General features: G+C 32.2%; 1 protein-coding gene across 1 annotated transcript in view; it reads left to right on the forward strand.

The window, feature by feature from the left end:
- The window catches only part of LOC129227347 (DNA-directed RNA polymerase II subunit RPB3-like), a 29,375-nt gene extending 21,016 nt beyond the window's left edge, over window positions 1-8,359 (forward strand). Inside the window, exons 6-8 of the mRNA XM_054861891.1 lie at window positions 5,248-5,285; window positions 6,893-7,095; window positions 8,162-8,359. Coding sequence (XP_054717866.1) covers window positions 5,248-5,285; window positions 6,893-7,071 — 217 coding nt within the window. The 3' untranslated portion in view covers window positions 7,072-7,095; window positions 8,162-8,359. The remainder of the gene's footprint in view (window positions 1-5,247; window positions 5,286-6,892; window positions 7,096-8,161) is intronic.
- Window positions 8,360-21,824: the final 13,465 nt, after the last annotated feature.

The following is a 21,824-nucleotide window of genomic DNA, read 5'->3' on the forward strand; positions in this document are numbered from 1 at the left end:
TTTAATTAATTTTTTAAAATTATTATTTTTATTATTTATTTATTGATTTTTATTTTATTTTATTTTTTTTTTTTTTTGTTTCACTTTATTTTCTTTTGCTTTCATCTATTTTTATTTATTTATTTATTTTTATTTATCTTAATGTAAATATTTATATATATTCTTTCTTATTGAACAAAATTATTTTCTTCTGTATATATCAAAATTGTTTATCAGTGTGGAGTATTGTTAAATTTTCTCGTACGTCATCCCATAATTTGTGAAATTTAACATTGTTGAATGTGTACAAAAGGATGACGTATTTAACAAAAAAAAAAAAAAAAAGCTAAAATAGCATATAAAATTCAATCAACATCAAAGCCCCAATTTGATAATATCTTCATCCATCTTGGCTCATTCCATTTAATGATGGCTTTCTTCAAAGCCATAGGCGTTTTTATTAATGAATGTGGTCTATCGCATATGATGATTGAGAGCCATATTATTGCTCCTGGCTCAGTAAATGGGATAGTTGAAGGAAAGCATTTTAATCGTTGCAAACGTCTGCATCCGTTGATGGCTCTTGGCTTGCAAATGTTGCATTTTGATACATTTTTAAAGATGGACAAAATGGAATACTATTTTATGAAATAGCAAGTTTCTGACGATCTCTTACATTACCAGGAGGTTAAAGTTACTTGTACATCTACGATGATAGAATTATCAAATAATGTATTATCGAGACTAATATCTGCTTATGAAAAATTCGTAGCAGAAACAAGACAAGGTAAACATGGGAAAACTGCTCAATTCTATATGATTTACATCCAGCTTGTAAACTATTACATTACCCTATCAAGAAGTATACGAATGGGTGATTTCGAAATGTTTAAGTATGTGATTCCAAAAATAACAAATTTGTTTTTCATTGTAAATCAACCGAATTATGCTCGATGGTGTGTTAAATATTTAGACAGTTTGAATAATGTTGATGAAACACATCCAGGACTCAAAGATGATTTCACAAACGGATGTTTTGGAATAAAAAGAACCGACAAACCATTCTCAAGGATACCAATTGACCTTACACTGGAGCAGACTATAAATGCCGAAGCGGCTAGACGTCTTAGCGGTATTGCACATTTTACCAATTCCATAGCTGCCCGTCAGCGCTGGTCAAAGAGTCACAGCATTAGAGCTGCTTTAATTTCTCACGTTCTCGATGTTTGTGGATTGAGGCAATTACAAGACGTGTCTGCCGATTTACAACCTAATAGAATCAAAATTTACAACAAACAAATCACCGATTTTATAGAAATCTTTCAGAAAAATAACAATCCATTTGATCAAAATTTGGACAAAAATAGTTTGTACAATATTGCTACTGCGAAACCCGCTCCTGAAAATACAGCTGACTTTTTGCTGAATATTGAAAAAAAGGGTGACGATTTGCGAAAGCAGTTTGTAAATGAATGCGCTGAAGATCAGGAGAGATTTGACAAACCAATAAAAAAAATCAAGTGCTTAATTTTGCTTGTGCTCCAAAGAAGAAAAAACTAACTCTTGGTAACAAAATTGTTGAGCTAAGAATGCAAAGAGATCTATTCGGTAGAATGTTGGGGATATCTATGAACAACAAGGTTGATATTGAAAAAGTATTAGGATTTCCACTAACACCAGTACCAACATCAATGCGCCAAGCCGATGGTAGTATTTGTAAAACGGATAAAGCACAATTAGTCAAAGTATTCGAAAAGAAAGTTAGCAGTGTCAATCAGCAATTGTTATGTTTTGATATCAGTATTTTGGACGGATTCTTCATGTTACACCTTATGGAAGAAATACCACAAACTTTCGATGGCATATCGAAAAAATTCCTCAAAATGATTTCACAGTTTAAATCATCTCGCATTGACATTGTTTTTGATCAGTACTTCAAACCTTCCATAAAAGATTGTGAGCGTTTACGTCGCAGTGAATTAACCAGTACAGTTTTCATCAAACCTAGTCAAATTCGGCCTCATCATTTTGCTGGTGAACTCAGAAACTCGCAGTTCAAGGAAACTCTTGTAAGGTTTTTTATTGATCATTGGGCAAATGATGACATGTTTCCTTTTATTGGGAATAAAACTATTTACCTGAGTTTTGATAAGTGTTACTCGTATCAGGTTGTAAATAATCAAGTTATTAGAATCGTTGAAGAATCATTATCATGTGAAGAACACGAAGAAGCTGATACTCGTATCATATACTATATTTGCCAGATAAATTTTGACTCTCAAGTTCTTGTACGTTGCTCAGACTCTGATATTCTTATTATACTTCTAGGCAATATGGATCACCTGAATGCACCTTTAAAGCTTTGGATTCAATGGGGAGTAGGAAACCATGAACGTCTAATAAACGTCAATGAGTTATATCAAGCTCTTGGTATTTCCTTATCAAAAGTTCTACCATGTTTCCACGCAATAACAGGATGTGATTACACCCCAGCTTTTTTCCGGAAAGGTAAACTAAGGCCCTTCAAGTTGCTAGAGAAATCTGTTGAATACCAGTTGGCATGTCAAGAGATTACAACAGACGATGAGCGTGTACTAGAACGCACATTTGACAGGTTAGAAAACTTTATATGTCACATGTATGGGGTGACTAATCCTTCAAATGTTAACGATGTTCGCTTTTATCTGTTTTCAAAAACTTATGAATCGAAAAAATGTAGTGATAACTTTGAAAAAAAAATTCGAAATTTTGATGCATCGAGCTTACCCCCATGCAAAGTTGAATTATATCAGCATTTATTGCGAGTGCGGTATGTGACAAAAATTTGGAGAAACGCTAATTTAAAAAATCCGTCATCTTTATCGCCGTTAACTTCCGGTTGGGTCATCAATGATGATAAATACGATTTTCTCTGGTTTGCTGGGGAGCAGTTTCCATCATCAGTTGCTGACATCGTTATTGAAAGTGAAGTATTATCCAACGAAAACTCTACGCAAGATGACGATGATTACAATGATTATGATGAGAGCAGTGACGACGATGACGACTATGGAGATACTTCACTTTTTTGCGATACAATTATAGAATGAACATACCTATTTTAGTTAAAAATGGATTGTAATTTTTTAAGTATAATATTTATAAGTAATGAGAACTTTGGCTCTAAATTTTAGTTACAATTGGATTTTTATGATTTAAATATAATCTGTAAATATTCTAATTTTGATACTTATAAGTGACATATTTCTCCTGTTATTAAACAAAATATATATCCAGCTATTTTATATCATTTTGGCACGAATTTAAATAATAATGTTTCATTTTTCTCATATTCAGAGGCATAATGCTGCGCTACTCTACAGCAATAAATCGGTCTGTCTGTCGAGTACGCAACTGAATTCATGTCTGTCAAATTAATTTTGTACTTATTCATATGTAGGTAAAATAATGTTAAAATGACAGACATACTAAAATAGTTTTTTTTTTTAATTTTTTTTTCGTAAAAAATTGAATCTGGCACGATATCGCAACAACAAAATTGTCTGGCAATATTAAATTCGTGTTTCGAAAAGTGTTTAGAATTCACTGAAAAAGAAAAGATTCTTACTAAAATGATTTCAAAATCCATATTTTTACTTCTAAAGATGTGATGCGCACTAAAAAACACAACGTTTACCGGCCGGCAGACAACCCGCACGCTGTTCGAAACGTCTTCGGGAAAGATATATTAAAGAACCAGCTTTCCTAAAATTCTTGTTTTTTCGACGTTGCTAGCTCTTGGACTATAGCTTTTAGCCTTAGGTTGAACTGATGAGGGTGTCGATAAATGCTTAGGCAACAAAGCTCATTCTTCCAAAAGTGCCAGGGGTATTTGTGATCCGAAAACTTCAGGCTGACAACACATTCTAAAACTGAAAAATTATTTTAAAAAAAACTTTTAAAGTTTTTTAAAATGGAATTTTTGTATGCATATTTGAAAAGTTTTTACTCATAGGTGTTGAGCTTCCTCATAATTTCAGAAAATTTTACTTGAGTTCCTTACTATCACCCCTAAAAAGGACCACTTTTCGGGGCTGCTCTTGGAAGATATTAGGAGAGAGGTTACACTGTGCAATTGCTCTTCCTAGACCATCCCAAACATGTTTAATAGGATTGAGGTACGGAGACCTCAAGGGCCAGTCGAAAAATTCTCTTCCTCAACATGTTTGTGATCTTCATTTTGAACATGAGTGTAATTATGATTCTTATTTGGTTTATGTAATGATTAATTTTTGTGATGTAAAAAAGTTGAATTTTATTTAACCTTTCTTGCTTTCCGAAAATATTATTAATTTTTTATGTTGGCATTCAATCTGCTTTAACTTATGATTAAATAAGCCATCTTGTAGCTGGAATTATCATGTTGCTACCAAAGCAATAATTTAATCTTATTAGTGGTAAGGTATCCCCACACCTAAAGTCATGGATATCGACCATGATTGGAAATGGTCATGAAAAATCACCATTTTCGTCAAAGAAAGCACAAAAATCATGGAAATTGACAACTGATCTTGTATCTCGGATTCTAGAGCATACATACTTGCTGAATTTTATAGATTAGTGGTAAAATTTACTCATCTTTGCTGTTTTCTTATGTTTTTATGCGTGAGTCTCGACTGTGTAGGCAATGGTATCCGCTTCTGTAAAGCTCGCTCATTTTTTTTTACTCTTGTGTTTCTACTGCTTGCACATTTTGTTTTTTGTATTTATTTTAACCCTTCTCATATGTGTCATTGAGTAGTTGAGAACGTTAACACTTCTAATTTTGCACTTACATATGAGAATTTTGATTCATTTGCATCTAAACAAATTATTTACTCTATATAGCCAGCCATTGCTAAACATGTAGTAGTTTTATACTATTTTCTAGACTCCTGAGAAAAAAAATCACCAATATAAGCAATAGCAAAAAATATCATTCAACTCTTAACAAAATTCAATCAAATTGAATATTAACAGTTACATCTACCAATTGTGCTGCCAAGAGTTTTATTTTCCCCACCCAGGAGCAAATTTCCTGCAATGCTACTGGTAGATAAAATTACATTGAATCCAACGAAATCTAGTTTATTGAGCCCTTCAATGCTGTTACAATGAGTTATTCAAAAACACTTGTTATTTTAATTTTGCAAAAAACATAACACGACATATGTTCATCTAAGAATTTTAGCATTAAGTATTTGCATATTCTATGCTATGTAATATTGATGCTTTGATTATTTCTTCCAGGCCTAAAAGTGAATATTCTACTATTGATGAAGATAAAGGTGTGTTTTATTTATTTGACATACAGTTTTTAATTTTGCCTTTATTGAGTTCATATGGAAGTGAAAAAACATTTAATTGTAAATAATGATTAATATTGTAGTATTTTAAAGCCAGTTACATTTCAAATAATAATAATAATTAAACTACAAGCTTTAAATTAATAACTTTCACAACATCCTTTGTATTATTGTATCTCTCCGCATCAGCGTGCATGCCCCAAAATTCAGGGTTCACCAAGTTTTCAATACCCCCCCCCCCCTTTCCGGAATGATAGAAAAATGAGATTAGAAAATGTATTAAATTTAACGCATTTAATATATGTTTTAACGCATTTAATATATGTTGACAAACTTTAAAATTAATTAAAGTTCCATACATTACCTTATTAATAAACTGTTTGATTCTGCTAAAATATCAATGTGCAATTCCCTTTTTTTTTTAATCTCATTAGCAAAATCTAGTTGGTTATGAATAATTTTATTAAAAATAATTAAAACAAAACAAAAATTTGTGTTTGTTAAGTTAATGTGTTTTACAACTACATAAATCATTCAGTTTTGCTGTCCAATAAACAAACTTGCCCCTTGAAATGGAATTAAAAATTATTTTATTTAAAATTAAATATTTTTTATAATAATATATTATTATTTACTATCTGTTTGTTACACTTTATAAAAAATGGTAAGCTGGAAAAAAAAAAGCTTTATTTGTCCCCCTCAAAGTGAACTTACGACCTCGATCAAGAAAAGAAAAAGTCCCTTTAATATTTAAATTTTTTTGCTGAGAAATTTGAATTTCTCAACATGCTAAGCTATTTCACTTATATCCTGCATACGGGCTAATGTTGGGTAATACAGTATTTTTTTTTCTCTTTTCAATTTTAGCAATCATCAATAACGCTTTGATTGGGGGGGGGGGGAGTTAGTGAGGGGTTAGAACATACCAAGAGTGGTTTTGGTCTGAAGTTTCAGAAAATTTTATAAGTCATCTCTTGAACTCTGAATTGCAAGGGAAAGAATTGATAAAAGATAAAATTTTCTGATTTTATTTTATGATTACTGTCAATTCACAACTGGTCTAGTAATCACAGTTAGAAGAAATGAAAAAGTCTGGAATCCTTCTCTTGAATAGCTATTGGGTTTAGGAAAAAAAATATACATTGTTGCAAATTAAAAGCCTGTGTACATTGGTAAACTTGTGCAAAATCATGAAAAGTTGTTTAAAAGCAGCAGGCACTCCTGACAAACATGTAAATTAAATTAAGTATGCTGATGATATTAATAATGCTGCCATTTTACATTCCTTACATTCCTAACACTCAAAAAAATAATATATCAGTCTAATTTTTATCACAGATTACAGTTTAAAAACTTGATTTCCACCATTTGGATAGAATTATAAATTGACGATTATAATCTTGCTGGATGGCAGGAGAGTTATATGAAATAAAATTGTTTTTCAGTTGCACTGAAGTTAACTGCATGTTGTTTCATTCTTGCTTTTATCCTAAATTTACTTTGTATTTTATAACATCTCTTAGTTATGTGTTACTTTTCATTTATTTTTATTTTTTTTTAACTAATAAATGTTATCTTAATCTTTTTAGCGGAAGCTGAGTACATTCCAGATGGCAAACCGAATAAATTCTACTATAATGTTGAATCTTGTGGAGCTCTTAGACCTGAAACTATTGTGTTTACTGGCCTCAGTGTTTTGAAAAAGAAATTAAGTGATTTGCAAACTCAACTTAGCCATGAGATGCAGACGGATGCATTATCAATTTAAAAGTTTAAAGATTGCTTCTGCAAAGTAAGAAATTTTAATAATTTTTAGAACTCCGACATAAATATTAATTTTGTTGTAATTTTGTTTCAAAAATCATACAAATTGATGTTGAGAAATTTAACATTGATCTGCATTCTACAAAGCTATTTGATTTTATAAAAAAAATTGCACTACCTATAGTTGAGTTATTTTTATTGTACAGTGGAACTTCTGTAACTCGGCACAGGGATAACTTGACTACCCAGTAACCTGACATTTATCTTATAGTTGGCCCAATGCTGATTTTAATGGGCAAAAACCTCTCTAACTTGACGCACATTTTCCCCTATAAGTTGACATCCGATTGCTTTTGTAGTTCAATTTTTGCTACCAACAGTCCTTCATACTGACCTCTTCCCAGAATTTACGGTGGGGTTTCTTGGTTAGTCAATCCTTTTCTGGAAAGCTCTTTTAAGAAAATTCCATCCTTTATCCAGGGGAGTTAGCCACCACAATCTGTGCTGTTAGTGCAACTCTGAAATGTAGGATAAATGAACCTATAGAACTCTTTTCAAAAATTATGGATTTATTCCTCATGAGGTATTCAATTAATATTTGAATTTATTATATGCTTTTCAAAAAAAGAAACCAAAAAGAATTTATTTACTGGAATTAATTTTCGTAATGTGAATGTTTACTTTAGTAATTAAGTGATATCCAAACTCTTAAGGAATTAAAATAATTTAACCTGAGCAAGTTGGCATCCACTTAAGTCGACATGTTTTCATGTTCTGTTTGGATTTCAAGTTATCAAGGTTCCACTGTATATTAGTATATAATTTGATTTACAATATCTTGTATCAACCTCAGTTTTAGCGTCATAAATATGTCCAATCCTGCAATGTCATTTATTTACCCAATGTCGACTGTAAAAAGAGTGCTGCTGTGTGCTCATGTCAAATGTTTAACTGTGCATGTGGCAAAGCAAGTGTGGCCTTCAAAAAATGAATTTATGAGATATGTATAATAACCAAGAAGCTAATACTGAATTATTGTTCTTTTTTTTTTTTTTTTCCTTCATTGTATTGTAAAAATATTTCATTTCTTGCAGTTTTAAAGGCCCAAGATTATTGGTGAAGAACCAAGATAAAAATCATTGTAAATTACATTTTGAGAAAATAGGTTACATGAAGAATCAGCGACCATATTTATGTGTAATAATATTCTGCTGTATATTTACTAGAAAATGGCAGAATAATATGTTAATTGTGTTGTTTTTTTCTGTACAAAATGCTATTTTTTAAGTGAATAGTTTGGAACCAAATAAAATCATTTACTTTTGAGAAAAGAAAGAGTTAAATAATTTATGCAAGAAACCACTTTTTTTTTTTTTTTTTTTTTTTTTTTTGTCGAACTCTAAAAAGGACCTTTTTATTCTTTTGATTTTACTTTATTTTATTTTTTCATTTCATTTTTCTGCATATAATGAAGTGAAGCTGACTCGAAATTTGTTTTTCAACGTTATTTGATGCAGATATGTATAAAGAAAAGTCAGGTTATCCCTCTTCTGCAAAAGGAGTGTTGGTGTAGAATTAGTAGACTTATCAGATCTGTTTCATGTAATTATAACATTCAGAACGTGACATGGTTGTTGATTTAAACCAAATGTTTTTTTTTTTTTTTTTTGAGAAACTGTGTGAATTGTGTTTCCCCAAATGTTTTCATAAATTTTACATGTTATTGGAAAATGTAAAATCCAATAAATGCAAAGTAACCAAAACAGCTTTAGAGATAAACTACCAATTAATTAATTTGCAAACTTGTTTTTTTAACATAATTAAGTTTGCTAAATAGTTTTTTTCTTTCTTTTTTTCTTTTTAAATTAATGCAACCTTTCTAATTAACGCGATTTTACCTATCGGGTAAATAAATATTTCAAGACAGACCAACTAAGTTTTTCTAAAATTGCATGGAGAAAAAAAATCCAAGTACCACCTGACCACCGATAATATGGAAAGGCAAACATCCAGTTTATAGAGTGGAAATGGACACATCTATCAGTCTACAGATGTGAGCTTTTGACTCTTAATTATTGACCTCTTCCTAGCAACGTTTTGTGCAAATGACAAGTTGTTCACAGCAATAATTTTTTAAATCTAATTTATATTCTCACTACAACAATTAATTGATATAATGTTTACAAACTAAATTTTTGAGCTTACCAATTTGCTTTTACATTTCCGGATGAAATGAAAACATTTTCTTTTTGTTGTTTCCCGCCTCCCATATAATGCATTAGTCATTTTGCCCCTCCCAAAAGGATCGTCTGGATAGGCCACTGGGTCACAGATGAGTATTAGTGGCGTCATCTAGTAATCATAAAATGTACTGTACTAATAGATTGCCTCTTATGCAGAAGAGTAAATAAATTCTTATGAGTTGTTCAAATTTGCTAGACTTAAGCAGTAAAATAGATTTTTTAGTTTAAAATTAAGAAAAGTATCGTAAATGGCGATGAAATTTTTTCATGGTAATTTGTGAACTTAGAGCTTTCCTGAGACATCACCCTTGAAAACTTAAAAAGCAGTATTTTACTTCTGTGATTTGAAACATTTAAGCTTTAAGAGTCTAAATTAGAGTTTACATTCATAGGCAGCAAGGGGGGGGACTGCCCCCTCACTTTAAAAAGTAAAGGGTACTTACCCCTTCACTTTTCAGAGTTAAAGATTAACGATCAATTGAAAAGTGATTCTTCATAGTGTGTATTGATTTATTTTATGAAAATAAAGACTAAAAATTCCAGGTAAATGAACTTTTCTTGTGTTATTTCATAAGAATGGGAGTTTGAATTGGAAGGGGAAGTCTACAGTGGTCATCCGCTCTGATTTTTGAGACCATATTACACATTTTTAGAGGCCACTTAATCAGTTATGTTAAAATCCAATAATAAAACCCAATTTCATTCAGGAGAAAAAAGAAGGAAACAGAAAAAAATCATATTTAAGGGTGCGGCCTCTGAACCTACCACATCTTTTTTGACCCCTCAATTTTTTGGTGCACCAGTTGCCTGTGTTTACAGTTAACTGTAGAAATCTACAACCAATATTTGGTTCATTAGTTGTTGATTTTACTGCTTATTTGAAAAGTATTAAAACTATCAGTGTGATTTATAATTTGATGAAGTAACTGATACTGCTGTCGTTAAACTATCTGCATTTTCACCACAGTTCGTAAAAATTCTTAGTCTGCCCACTCAGTAATCAAAATGGGCAACATATGGATAGTAATGCTTTCTCCGCCCCCCCCCCCATCTAAAAAGTTCAACTTCACTTCACCCCCTCTACCCTTTTGTCACACGCACGCTACTTTTCATAAACATATTTTTGTAAAAAACGTATAATGTCACCCTTGGTTTCAGTTTTGCGAAGTCCTCTCCCTCCTCAAAAGTGTGGCATCAATTATGGATAGTCCCTTATCCACATTTTACAATTTTACATTCTTCAGGTAAAGAAATGTCTGAGAGTCAAAAAGAAAAATTCAGTGAAATTCTGTTACAACAAAAACCAAGTCAACAAAATATCCGTTTTTACAAAACAAATTTTCAGTCTCGGTTTAGTTTCCATTTTATCGCTTGAATTCTATTACAACAAACAAAATTTTTTCCTTTTGAAGTTCGTTGTAACGGGATTTTGTGGTGTTACACGCTCTAATCACACTAAATTGCAGAGAACTGCCTGTTCATTTTCAGGGATTATAAGGAACACCCTTTTCAACAGTGAAGTGAGCTTATGGATAAAAATAGATACCATTGAATGGTACTTTCGCAATTATGGATATGTATTGTGCAACGTTGGGCAATTCCAGTGATTTTCTATAATAAAAGGCATGATTCTGCAACATAAATACACAAGACCAGGGTTTTCACTCACCTGGAAAAGCCGGAATTTTTAGGAAAGATTATAAATTGACTTAAAATATTTAGAAAAAAAAAACAGAAATATATGAAATGTCTTCAAAAGTCAGGGACACAAGGGTAAATAATTTATGCGTCTATAGAGGAGACTGGGGTTACTTGATCCCCACTTTAGTGTTCAATTTTTTTCTCTGCTCTGCAAATTATCAGTTTTTTTTTTTTTTTTTTTTTTTAAGTATGTGAAGAAAAGTTTTTTTTTTCCCCCTCTCTATCTGACAGTATTTTTTTTAGTTGAAATAAAAGAGATAGTTTTGGTAAAATAATTTTTTTAAAAAATTTCATAAAGGGATCATGTATCCCCATATCACCCTTCATGGGGGATACTTGATCCCACCGAGAAAATATATACACTTTTCATTAGATCGGCAATTTATTTATAGATTTTAGTTTTCTACATAATGTTTCTAAAAAAAACACAATTTCTAATTTTCTTTATTAGATTATTATAATGTGAATACAAAATAACATAGTTTCAAATTTCACTAGACATTTGTAAAAAAAATTTACACAATTTTCATAAACTTATGATGCTTTTGATCAGTTATTTACTATCCAATACAGTTGTGAACATACTATATTTTATAAATAAAACTAAAAATTTTTAAGTAGAGTAATAAAGCTAAAATTACAACAAGTTAAAAAAAAGAAAAATAGGATGACAAGCACGAAACTCATTTTATTTGCCTCTTGTCTTGCAATATAAAATTAAGAGTTTCATCATTTGAATTAATTTTTAAAAAGAGGGGGGAAAATTTAAGCATCATTGTGCTTATAAAAAAGAAAGCCTAGCTTATATGTTTTCAAAACCTGAAAAGTCAAATGCAAACAATTCGTTTGTTGTAGTTCTTTAAGTTCTACTCAACCCAACTCGATGTGTGCAGCTGAACACATTTTGTCAATTTTTCAGGAAAAATTGATTGATCAAACACATTACCTTTTCACTTCACAAAACTTATTTCAAACTCTAGAAATCCAACTTTGCATTCTATCCGCTAATGGGTTTATTATGTTAACATGGTTTTGAATGTTTAAAGTTAATGTCAACTAAGTAAACAACTTTTATATTGTTTTCATTGCATTTATATTGTGATATGGATGCTTGATCCCTGGGATCATGTATCCCTCTAAACGAAGGATGCGATAATATGACCTAATATGCGATTTTTGCAAACATACTTGTTTTATTATTAACAATCAGTGGCAATTTACTAAAAATATGTGTCACTTATTAAAGACTGTCTATACTTTAATATTACACTTCGGAATTTTTTTTAAGTCGTATTTAATGGATAATGTAAACTTAATGTAAACTTTGGAATGCTTTCCTAAAAAAAAGTTTCCCTTGTCACATTCAGACGATCATTTCTTGAGCTGAAAAAAACAAATTGTTGCCAACTTTTATGTACAAGTATAACTTCAATATAATTGTCAGGTTTCAAATTTCTACTTAATGATTTTGGTACATTTTTGGCTGTGGGATCATGTATCCCTTGTCTCCCCAAAAATGTTTTCCTATCAGTAGTGTAACTAGGGCTTGGCAGGAGTGGCTCTCGCCAGGGAGGCAGCAGCCAGAAAAAATTTAAAAGTTTTTTTTTTTAATCATAGAATTTGAAAAATGCTGTGAAAAAATGAAAAAAAAATCTCGCAAGAAAAAGAGCTAGAGACACATACGAAATGCATAACATCTGCTGAGAAGGAACATTGGGCACCATTGAAAACAATTCTAAAAATTCATTCAATGACATTACGCAGAATGGAGTGCCTCCGCACATAGGTCGTCATTTGGACACAGTCATGTCCTTAGTCAAGTTTTTCTGCTTGAATGAACCCCATTGTCTCCAAATCTTACACCTTTTGACTGTGGTGTTATTTTAATTCATCGGTCTACTTCTTTGGCTCAATTGAAAGAAGCAATACGCCACCATGTGTCAGCTATACTCTCTGAAAAGTTTTTAACATTTTACAGGGTGTTTCTCATTGTCTAACGGATGTATTTCTCAATGATGGGAAATGTATGGAATAGCTGTTACCTATACTTCCTATACTAATATTATAAAGTGGAAAAATGTTTTGTTTGTTTGTATCAAATAGGCTCCAAAACTACTGGACGATTTTAACCATTTTTTCACTAAATGGCTATACTATCAGGAAGTAACATAGGTTATAATTTATTTCTAAAGAACCTAGTCTAAAAAAGTTATTTAATGTTTTGTTTGATTTTTATCAGTTTTTAGTACTTTTTACCCCACAGACACCGAACCAATTGCTGCTGCCAATTTGCCAAAAAAGATTTTTTGCACTACGATGTAGGAAATTTAATTTTAAGTATGATGGAAAAAGTTTTTGCGGCTATAGCAATTTCTGTATTTTTTATTAGTTTTTAAAAAACTTTAATTACATTTTTTTTTAAACAATTTTTTAATGCAGAGCGGGTACGACTTCCAAGCATAGCTGAAGTTTTGCAAACTTTAATTTGCGATGACGTCATGCCTACGTGATCTAACTGCAGCGCTTGCTTTTGCCTTTTTTCCCCCCATTTTGGGATTTTATTCCTTTCTCCTCCCCTCCCCCCCCCAAACGTTTTGCTCTGTCATTTAACTGTACATATTTGTGTGCATTTAATTCAATAAATGCAGTGAGTTTTTTTTTAATCTTTTGCGCACTACGGGGAACATATAGAGCTTTTTTTTTTTGTGCTATTTTAATTGAATAAATAAAGTGCGCGGTTTTTTGCATGCTTTTGGTTTTTGTTAGGGATTGGCGGTTAGTTAAAATAAATAAAGATAGATAAGAAATTTTTTAGATTGATCGTATAGGTAGCGATCGATAGATAAATTTTGAGTGTACAATTTTTTTTTTTTTTTTTTTTTTTTTTTTTTGAATTAATACTTACATGCATTGAAAAAGATTGTTAATTACTATCAGAGGTAGATATGCATAGATACACTGGTGGACAAAATTAAGAGATGGAAGGTATTTTCCCAAATATCTTGAGAAATAATGGATAAAAATAAATGAAATTTGGTATGGATATAACTTATAGTATGACAATAATGTGTGCAAAGCCAAAAATAAAGTGCCATTCATTTTCAAGAGTTATTGTCAAATGTCCGATGTGGATGGAACTTCATGATGAAAGATGGCAATGAAAGTGAGGCTTGTACTGTGTGTGGTCACCTCTAGTATGTTGTGTGGTCATCCCTGTCAGATAGACAGCATGCACAACGAGTATGCATGCTGTTAATAAGAGATTTAATGAGTGCTTGTGGAAGGCCCTCTCTTTCATCCACCAGAGCAGTTTTTATTTCCAGAATAGTTCTGAGTGGGGATTGGCGTATCGCAATAGCCCTCTCAAAAGCATCCCAAGCATCATGCTTATTAGAGTTAAGGCCAGGAGATTTGACTAGTCAATCAGTTCGATGAATATCTTCGCTTTCCAGATACTCCTCTACCAAGACAGCCCTATGTGGTCGGTATTGTCGTCCATAAAAACGAACGGAGAGCCAAGATGCACATGGGGTTGTAGGATCTCTTGCCTGTACCTCTGGGCATTTACGGAACTAGTGTCGAACACATGGAGTGATGTGCGGGTATCTTGCATGATCCCAGCCCAAACCATCACTCCTCCAACAGCATAATGGTCTTTGCATGATGTTACTGGAATGGTATCGGATCCCAAGTTTCCTCCATATGAATATTCGCCGAGAATCAAGTTGTAGACTGAATCAGGACTCATCTGTGAAAAGGACAGGTGCCCATTGGTGCTGTATCCAGTGTTGATTCTGTCTGCACCATTGTACACACTCTATTTAGTGGGAGGGAGCTAGTGGGATGCAAATGGTGGGCTTAATGGCATACAACCCTCCTTCACCGAGCTTCCTGGCAACTGTCTTCCTTGAAACTAATGTTCCTATAGCAGCAGCGAGATCTCTAGACAGTTAGGCGCTGTAGACGTCCTCTGGCGCTTGACTGCAAGTAACAAATACTGATCTTTAGTGGGCGTTGTTCTTCTCAGACAACCTTGTCCTGGTCTTCTGGACACTGTCCCACTGCTTTTAAACTGACTCCACAAATTATAAACAACGCTTGGAATTACACCCAATTCCCTAACAACCTGAGCTTGGGACTGTCCTGCCTCAAGTCTACCCACAATTTGCCACCTTATATCTTCGCCCTAAACGATGATTTTCACTCATTTCACCCAAAAATCAACAAAAACAACAATATTATTCAAGAAACACAATACAAGTCGTTTTTGTGTCGATGAATGGAATGAGGTGAGAAGCTGGCTGTAGACTTTTATTCCTCCTTCTGCCTTAGCGACGCCCAAAAGAATACGTAAGCTCATCTCAGCGACACCAGCACCATAAGTGCTATCATATGGCTACCAACTGTACAGGTTTTATGTGATATTTTCCAAGAAATGTGTGAAAATGCCCTCCATCTCTTAATTTTGTCCGCCAGTGTAGATAAATATAGTGGTCGGTATAGGTATATTGTCAGTAAGTGGTAGACAGGCCCGTTATTTAAGGAACTTCAGCGGGGGGGGGGGGTCAAATAGAAAAGATTATATGCAAATTAATATTGACATAGATAGATATAGGTTGATTAATACCGCCGCGAAATTTATTTAAGCAGTCACCAAAGGCAGCAATACTGACGTGAAAAGATGAATGACAAGTACGCCAAGCAGCCGCCGTATGCGACTGCTTACATAGATAGGCGAATGACGTTAAAAGGCGAACCAGCTGCTGGCAAGTACTGAAGTACTTTATTGATCAAAATGAGTTGTGTCATAACTTTATTAACCAAAATTGACTTTATTCCAGTGCCAACTTTTGGTCAAAAATATAACCAATGTAAAAACTATATATTTTTTAAATTATAACCGAAAATCCTCCATGTTTCTGAGCATTTAATGCATACCGCATCGTTTTATTGTAAATAGTTCAATAATTACTTTTACGAACGCATCTGAAACGTAGACCTAGTTCCCAGGGGCGGATACAGACTTACCGCTTTAGGGGGTTTATGCTGAAGCATATAGTGTTTTGAGCACGAAAAATTTCTGAAACTGTTGGGGTGTCAATAAAACGAACTAAATTGACCAGGAATAAGGCGTGTAGTATATCATAAGCGTAACTAAGTTATTTCGTAAGTAATGATGGGAAGTAGAGTATTTCAAACATTTACTCCTAAAAATAATCAATTAAATGAAAAGATTGATTGCATCAAAAGTGTATACTCTGCAATCATTTATACTTTTAGATTTTACTCATTAAGTATTTGAACGCAATGTGGATGAATACTATTGCCGATGGTTTAGGGAGGTCATAACCACCATGGTTGTCCCAAGTCGATGGAAGAACCCCTGCAATTTTTGAGTGGAAAACTCTCCGATTCATCTTTGGCGGTCTCAGCGATAACGGAGTCTGGAGAAACTATGAACTTTATCAGCTATTCAAGGAACCGGATATTTTGAAATATCATAAAATCCGACCCATGCAATAGGCCTGGTATTTTCTGAGGATGAGTGATGGACCGAAAGACGAAAAGAATTTACCTGCCGAAGCCAACTGGAGTAAGAAGAAAAGGCAAACTCAGAATCAGGTGGACGTACTGTCCACCTATGGCAAGTTGAGCTCTGCTGCCCTACCCATTCAACGATTTCATTAGTTGAAAAAGGGGTGAGGGAAAAGGCTTAAGAACTTGCGGATTTACTTGGCAGTGTATTGAATATTTAGCGAAAAATATTAACATTACGGTAAGAAGTAGCAAGCGGTACAGGATTTTTTCGCGAATAAAATGGTTGCTAGTAAGGTGCAGTAAGTGGGTAAAGGTGCAGTAAGTAAGGTGCAGTAAGGCTAGTAAATGGTTGCTAAGTAAGGTGCAGAGTTGGGCTATCGCCCAACTCTGCACCTTACTATTCCTCTTCTTACTGATTGCTCTCCCTTGAAAGAAATGGATTTGTTCAAGCCCATAGTTTAACTTGTCGGAGGTGTACAGTACTGCCTCCAAAAAGACTTTTATTTATTTTTACAGAAGCTAAACAGCTTCATACACTGGTGGTCAAAAATATAAGGACAAAATAAAAATCCCTAAATCTTGGCAGCATTTTGGTCGAAAAGTTATACAAATTTTATGACTGGAAAAACTAATGGTAAAAAAAACTTTTTTTATTACTTTTATTGGAAATACATAGGAATTTCGCATTTATAGAATTTAGTTTGAGTTTATACATTTCTGTTTTATAAACAAAATTATAAGGACAATTGGATTTGTGTGTTCTAAAAAGCAAAATTTGCTTGTTTTTTGCTCTGCACTCTGCAGTACATAACGGCATAAATGCTTAGTAAGTGATTGGGTGTGTCACATTCAATTTTTGTCATGCCGCTAGGCACTAAAATTAAAGAATTTGAGAACAGTAGGGAGATAATGGGCATTTACAAACGGGAGGCGATGTTAACACCCCCTCTCACCTCCGGGTTGCGCCTGTGACCTCCGGGTTGCGCCTGCGACCTCCGCCGTCCATTGCGCCTGCGCCTGGAACTTGAAGAAGATAACGGAGGGTTTTCACGCGGTCGCGTTTTCGCGCGCCCACGTTTTTGGACTTTGTCGTTTTTTACTTTTAGGGAATGGCAACACTTTGTAGAACATTAGGAGGTTTTTACTTTTTGGATGGCAACACCAAAGTTTTTAGTTTTCGAGTGGCAACACTTGTTGCTACATTAATCGAACACCCAAACTTTGAGTTAGCAAAAACGTATGCTAACCACTATGCTATATTTCCCATTACTCTTTCAGTCTTAATGTGAATCTGTACCATGACGACGAATATTACAATTTAATTAATTTTAAAACCATCAATTAATTTACTCTTTAGTACTAATTATGGCACATCATTAACTAAATTTCAGCTCATAATTGAAACTATCATCATTATTATTATTTTTCATAATAACAGTTTTTCACTTAAGTTAAGATTTATTTAAATACAACCCATTCGAGATTTTTGATTTATTTCAATGCTTTGTGGACTTGAAATATATTTTAAACTTTGATTTTCTTTTTCATGCATTTCAAACTTTATCATTTTTTTTTTACAACATTGATTCTTTGCATGAATTTCAAAACTTGCAATCAATTTACTCTTAGCATTAATTAACACTTATCATTAACAAATTTTCACGGAATTTTTTAAAATCATCTTCAATATGTTTTTTTTTTCTTTTTTTACTTTTATACAACAAAATATTTTTTCTAACTTGTTAAATTTTCTTAACTTTCTTTTTTCTTTGTCAAATTTACAAAATAATTTTTCTAACTTGTAAAAATTTCGAAGAAATAATTTTCTTAACTATTTCATTTTTTTTAAACTTTCATACAACAAAATATTTTTTCTTACTTGTTAAATTTTCGAAGAAATAATTGACTTAAATATTCTTTCATACATTTTGAACTTCAACGTTTTTTCCTGTCATTTAGCACTTTGATTATTTTTTTCACTATTTTAGCGTTTTTCAATTATTTTCAGTCTTTAACTATTTTCTTACTTTTTAGTCTTTAACTAATTTCAAGCATTTCAGACTTAGATTATTTTTTCGTGATTTCGATTTTTTTTAAGTATATTTTCGAGTTTGATCATTTTCTCGCTTGTTTTTACTTTATCGTTTTTTTTCCCCGATATTTTTAAACTTAGAAATTTTTCACAATTAGTGACAGGAATCGAACCTTCAAATTTTTCGAAACATTATCAGGTCTACAATTTTCATCCAACTATCTTAATTTAAAAACTTGATCAATTTACTCTTAGTAGTAACTAACACTTATCATTAACAAATTTTCATGGATTTAAAAAAAATCAAATTAATTTTTTCCAGTAAGCAAATTTCGCACTCAAGTTACATTTCATCACTACATATGCTTTTCAAGAGTTTCATTTTATTTATCACATTTTATTTAATCAACTCTAATAATTATTTTTTGATTAGTATTTAACTTAGTCATTTCATCGCATAGTATTTTACTTTATTATTTTTTTTTCATACAAGCACTCTTGTTAGAATAAAACAAAATTTTCACGAAGTAGATTCACTTTGACTATTTCATTTTCCCAATAATATTTTATTTTACTTTACCATACTTTACTATTTTACTTACTGCGTTTTACTATTTATCATTCATTACAGCTTTTCCAAAATATTACTTTACAACCAACTAATTTCATTAACAGAATTTTCATTACAATTTATAAATTTCAGTTTTATTTAATTATTTTTACCTACGGTAAAATAAAACACATCACATAAAAATGTTAAACATCAATGAAGAACCCAAGAAATGTTAAAATTATAAGTCGAGTATCAAAACTTCATGTCTACAATCCTACAAATTTTAAAAATAGACTCACCGAAAAATAACTTCTATTGAAATTAATTTCAAAACTTACAATCAATTTACTCTTAGCATTAATAAACACTTATCATTAAGAAATTTTCATGGATTTTAAAAATCATCTTAAATAATTTTTTCATGTAAGCAAATTTCGCGCTCAAGTTACATTTTATCACTACATATGCTTTTCAAGAGTTTTATTGAATTTATCACATTTTATTTAATTATTTTTTGATTAGTATTTAACTTAGTCATTTTATCGCTTAGTATTTAACTTAATCATTTTTTTGCTTGTTTTAACTTGATCGTTTTTCCCCCATATTTTTGAACTTAGAAATTTTTCATAACTCGTGACAGGATTCGAACCCTCAAATTTTTCGAAACATTATCAGGTCTACAATTTACATCCAACCAAAATTAATTTAAAAACTTGCAATCAGTTTACTCTTAGTAGTAATTAACACTTATCATTAACAAATTTTCACGAATTTAAAAAAATCAACTTATTTAATTTTTTTCCAGTAAGCAAATTTCGCACTCAAGTTACGTTTCATCACTTTATATGCTTTTCAAGAGTTTCATTTAATTTATCACATTTTATTTAATCAACTCTAATAATTATTTTTTGATTAGTATTTAACTTAGTCATTTTATCGCATAGTATTTTACTTTATTATTTTTTTTTTCATATAAGCACTCTTGTTAGAATAAAACAAAATTTTCAACCTTCATGAATTAGATTCACTTTGTCTATTTCATTTTCCCGATAATATTTTACTTTAACAACTAATTTCTTTAACAATATCGACATCATTTATTTTATAGTCTTTATCCTTTTCGAACAAATGACATGATTCGAAATTGACATGATCAATTACACGTGATTGACCATGTCATGCGCGAGATGCGAAAACATCATCGGCATTCGATGTGATGTGAAAACCTATTGCCATCTTAAAATTACTCGTAGTAGGTCAGGATGAAGTTGGAAGTCAAAGTGTTGGCATTTTCAAAAAATCTGAATACTGTGGAAAACAACTCAACTCTGCTCAAAAGTTCGTGTGATATTCTATGACGTCAGTAGCAAGAGACTTATGTACACTTCTTATTGGTTAAAGTGAATATTCATTGGTTTATAGTGGATGTTTGGAGAATCATTTTCAGAGTGATTCTGAGCTTTGAAAGACGTCGTGAAATTTTGTTCCATGTACTTAGGATTTTTCTTCACCCGCTAGTGTTAAAACCTAGTTTGATTTATTTTTTAAGTTCACAGGAAGTTATTTTAGTATTGTGACTCCTAATCCTATGAGAGTTTAGAATGAGTCACGTTGGTGAAAATCATTCTGAAACTTTGAAGCCTGAAGATGAACAGATGGATGCAACGAACATGAAAATGAACATTGAGGCTTCTCCACAGCCTGATGATATGATACACTTGGGTGATTGTATTTTCACTTTAGTGAATACTTTTCGGAAACGTACACGCGTGCATATTAGAAGATATACGTGTGGGAAAGATGGTATTCTTCGACCAACTAAAGATGGTATTTCCTTAGAACCAGATGTGTGGAGATCACTTATTTCAAGCCTACGTAAAAATATAAATCAAAAATTAATCGAAGACCATGATTTCGCTTTTGTTATAAAAAAGGAGAGTCGAGTGCGAATGGTAACATCTGTGTTAGTGTGCAAAGATTGTTCAAACTGAAACGAGAAGTGTTCCAGTTGATGCCTGATAGAGTTCTACTTTTGGAAAGCCAGATTGACAAATTGTGTTACGCGTCCCCTTGTATCTCACGTAGTGTCAAAGACAAACTTATGACTTATACTCTAAAAGAGTACATCCTTTCGGAAATTGAGAAAAAATATCCCTGTGATTGTCGATGTGATAAAATCAGCACATACACAGTGCGTCCAATAGAAAAGGTGACTGATTTAATATTTGCGGAACTATTAGCGCTATCTATGAAAGAATGATTGCATTAAACGCACGTACATTTCAATTATTATCTGGATTAATTTTAAAGCGTTAGCAACATCGTTTGAAACGTGATAACGCAAATTCTAGAAGAAGTCGCTTGGCCTCGGTAGAAAAATGGAGCAGCGCGCTAACATTAAATTCTGTTTTAAATTGGGTAAAAGTGCCACAGAAACATTTGAATTGATGAAAACTGTTTATGGTAGTGAAGTACTGAGTCGTAAGAATGTTTTTAAGTGGTATGCAAGATTTCGTGATGGTAGAGACAGCTTAGAAGATGATCCAAGACCAGGTCATTCAGTAACAGTTCGAAATGATGAGAACATTGAAAAAGTGGCCGAAATCCTACGAAATGATCGTTGTGTCTCTACTCGACTCATCGAAGAGGTTACTGGCATACCTAAATCCACTGTCCATCTCATTTTAACT

Source organism: Uloborus diversus, chromosome 8, assembly GCF_026930045.1.
Source record: "Uloborus diversus isolate 005 chromosome 8, Udiv.v.3.1, whole genome shotgun sequence".
Taxonomy (NCBI): domain Eukaryota; kingdom Metazoa; phylum Arthropoda; class Arachnida; order Araneae; family Uloboridae; genus Uloborus; species Uloborus diversus.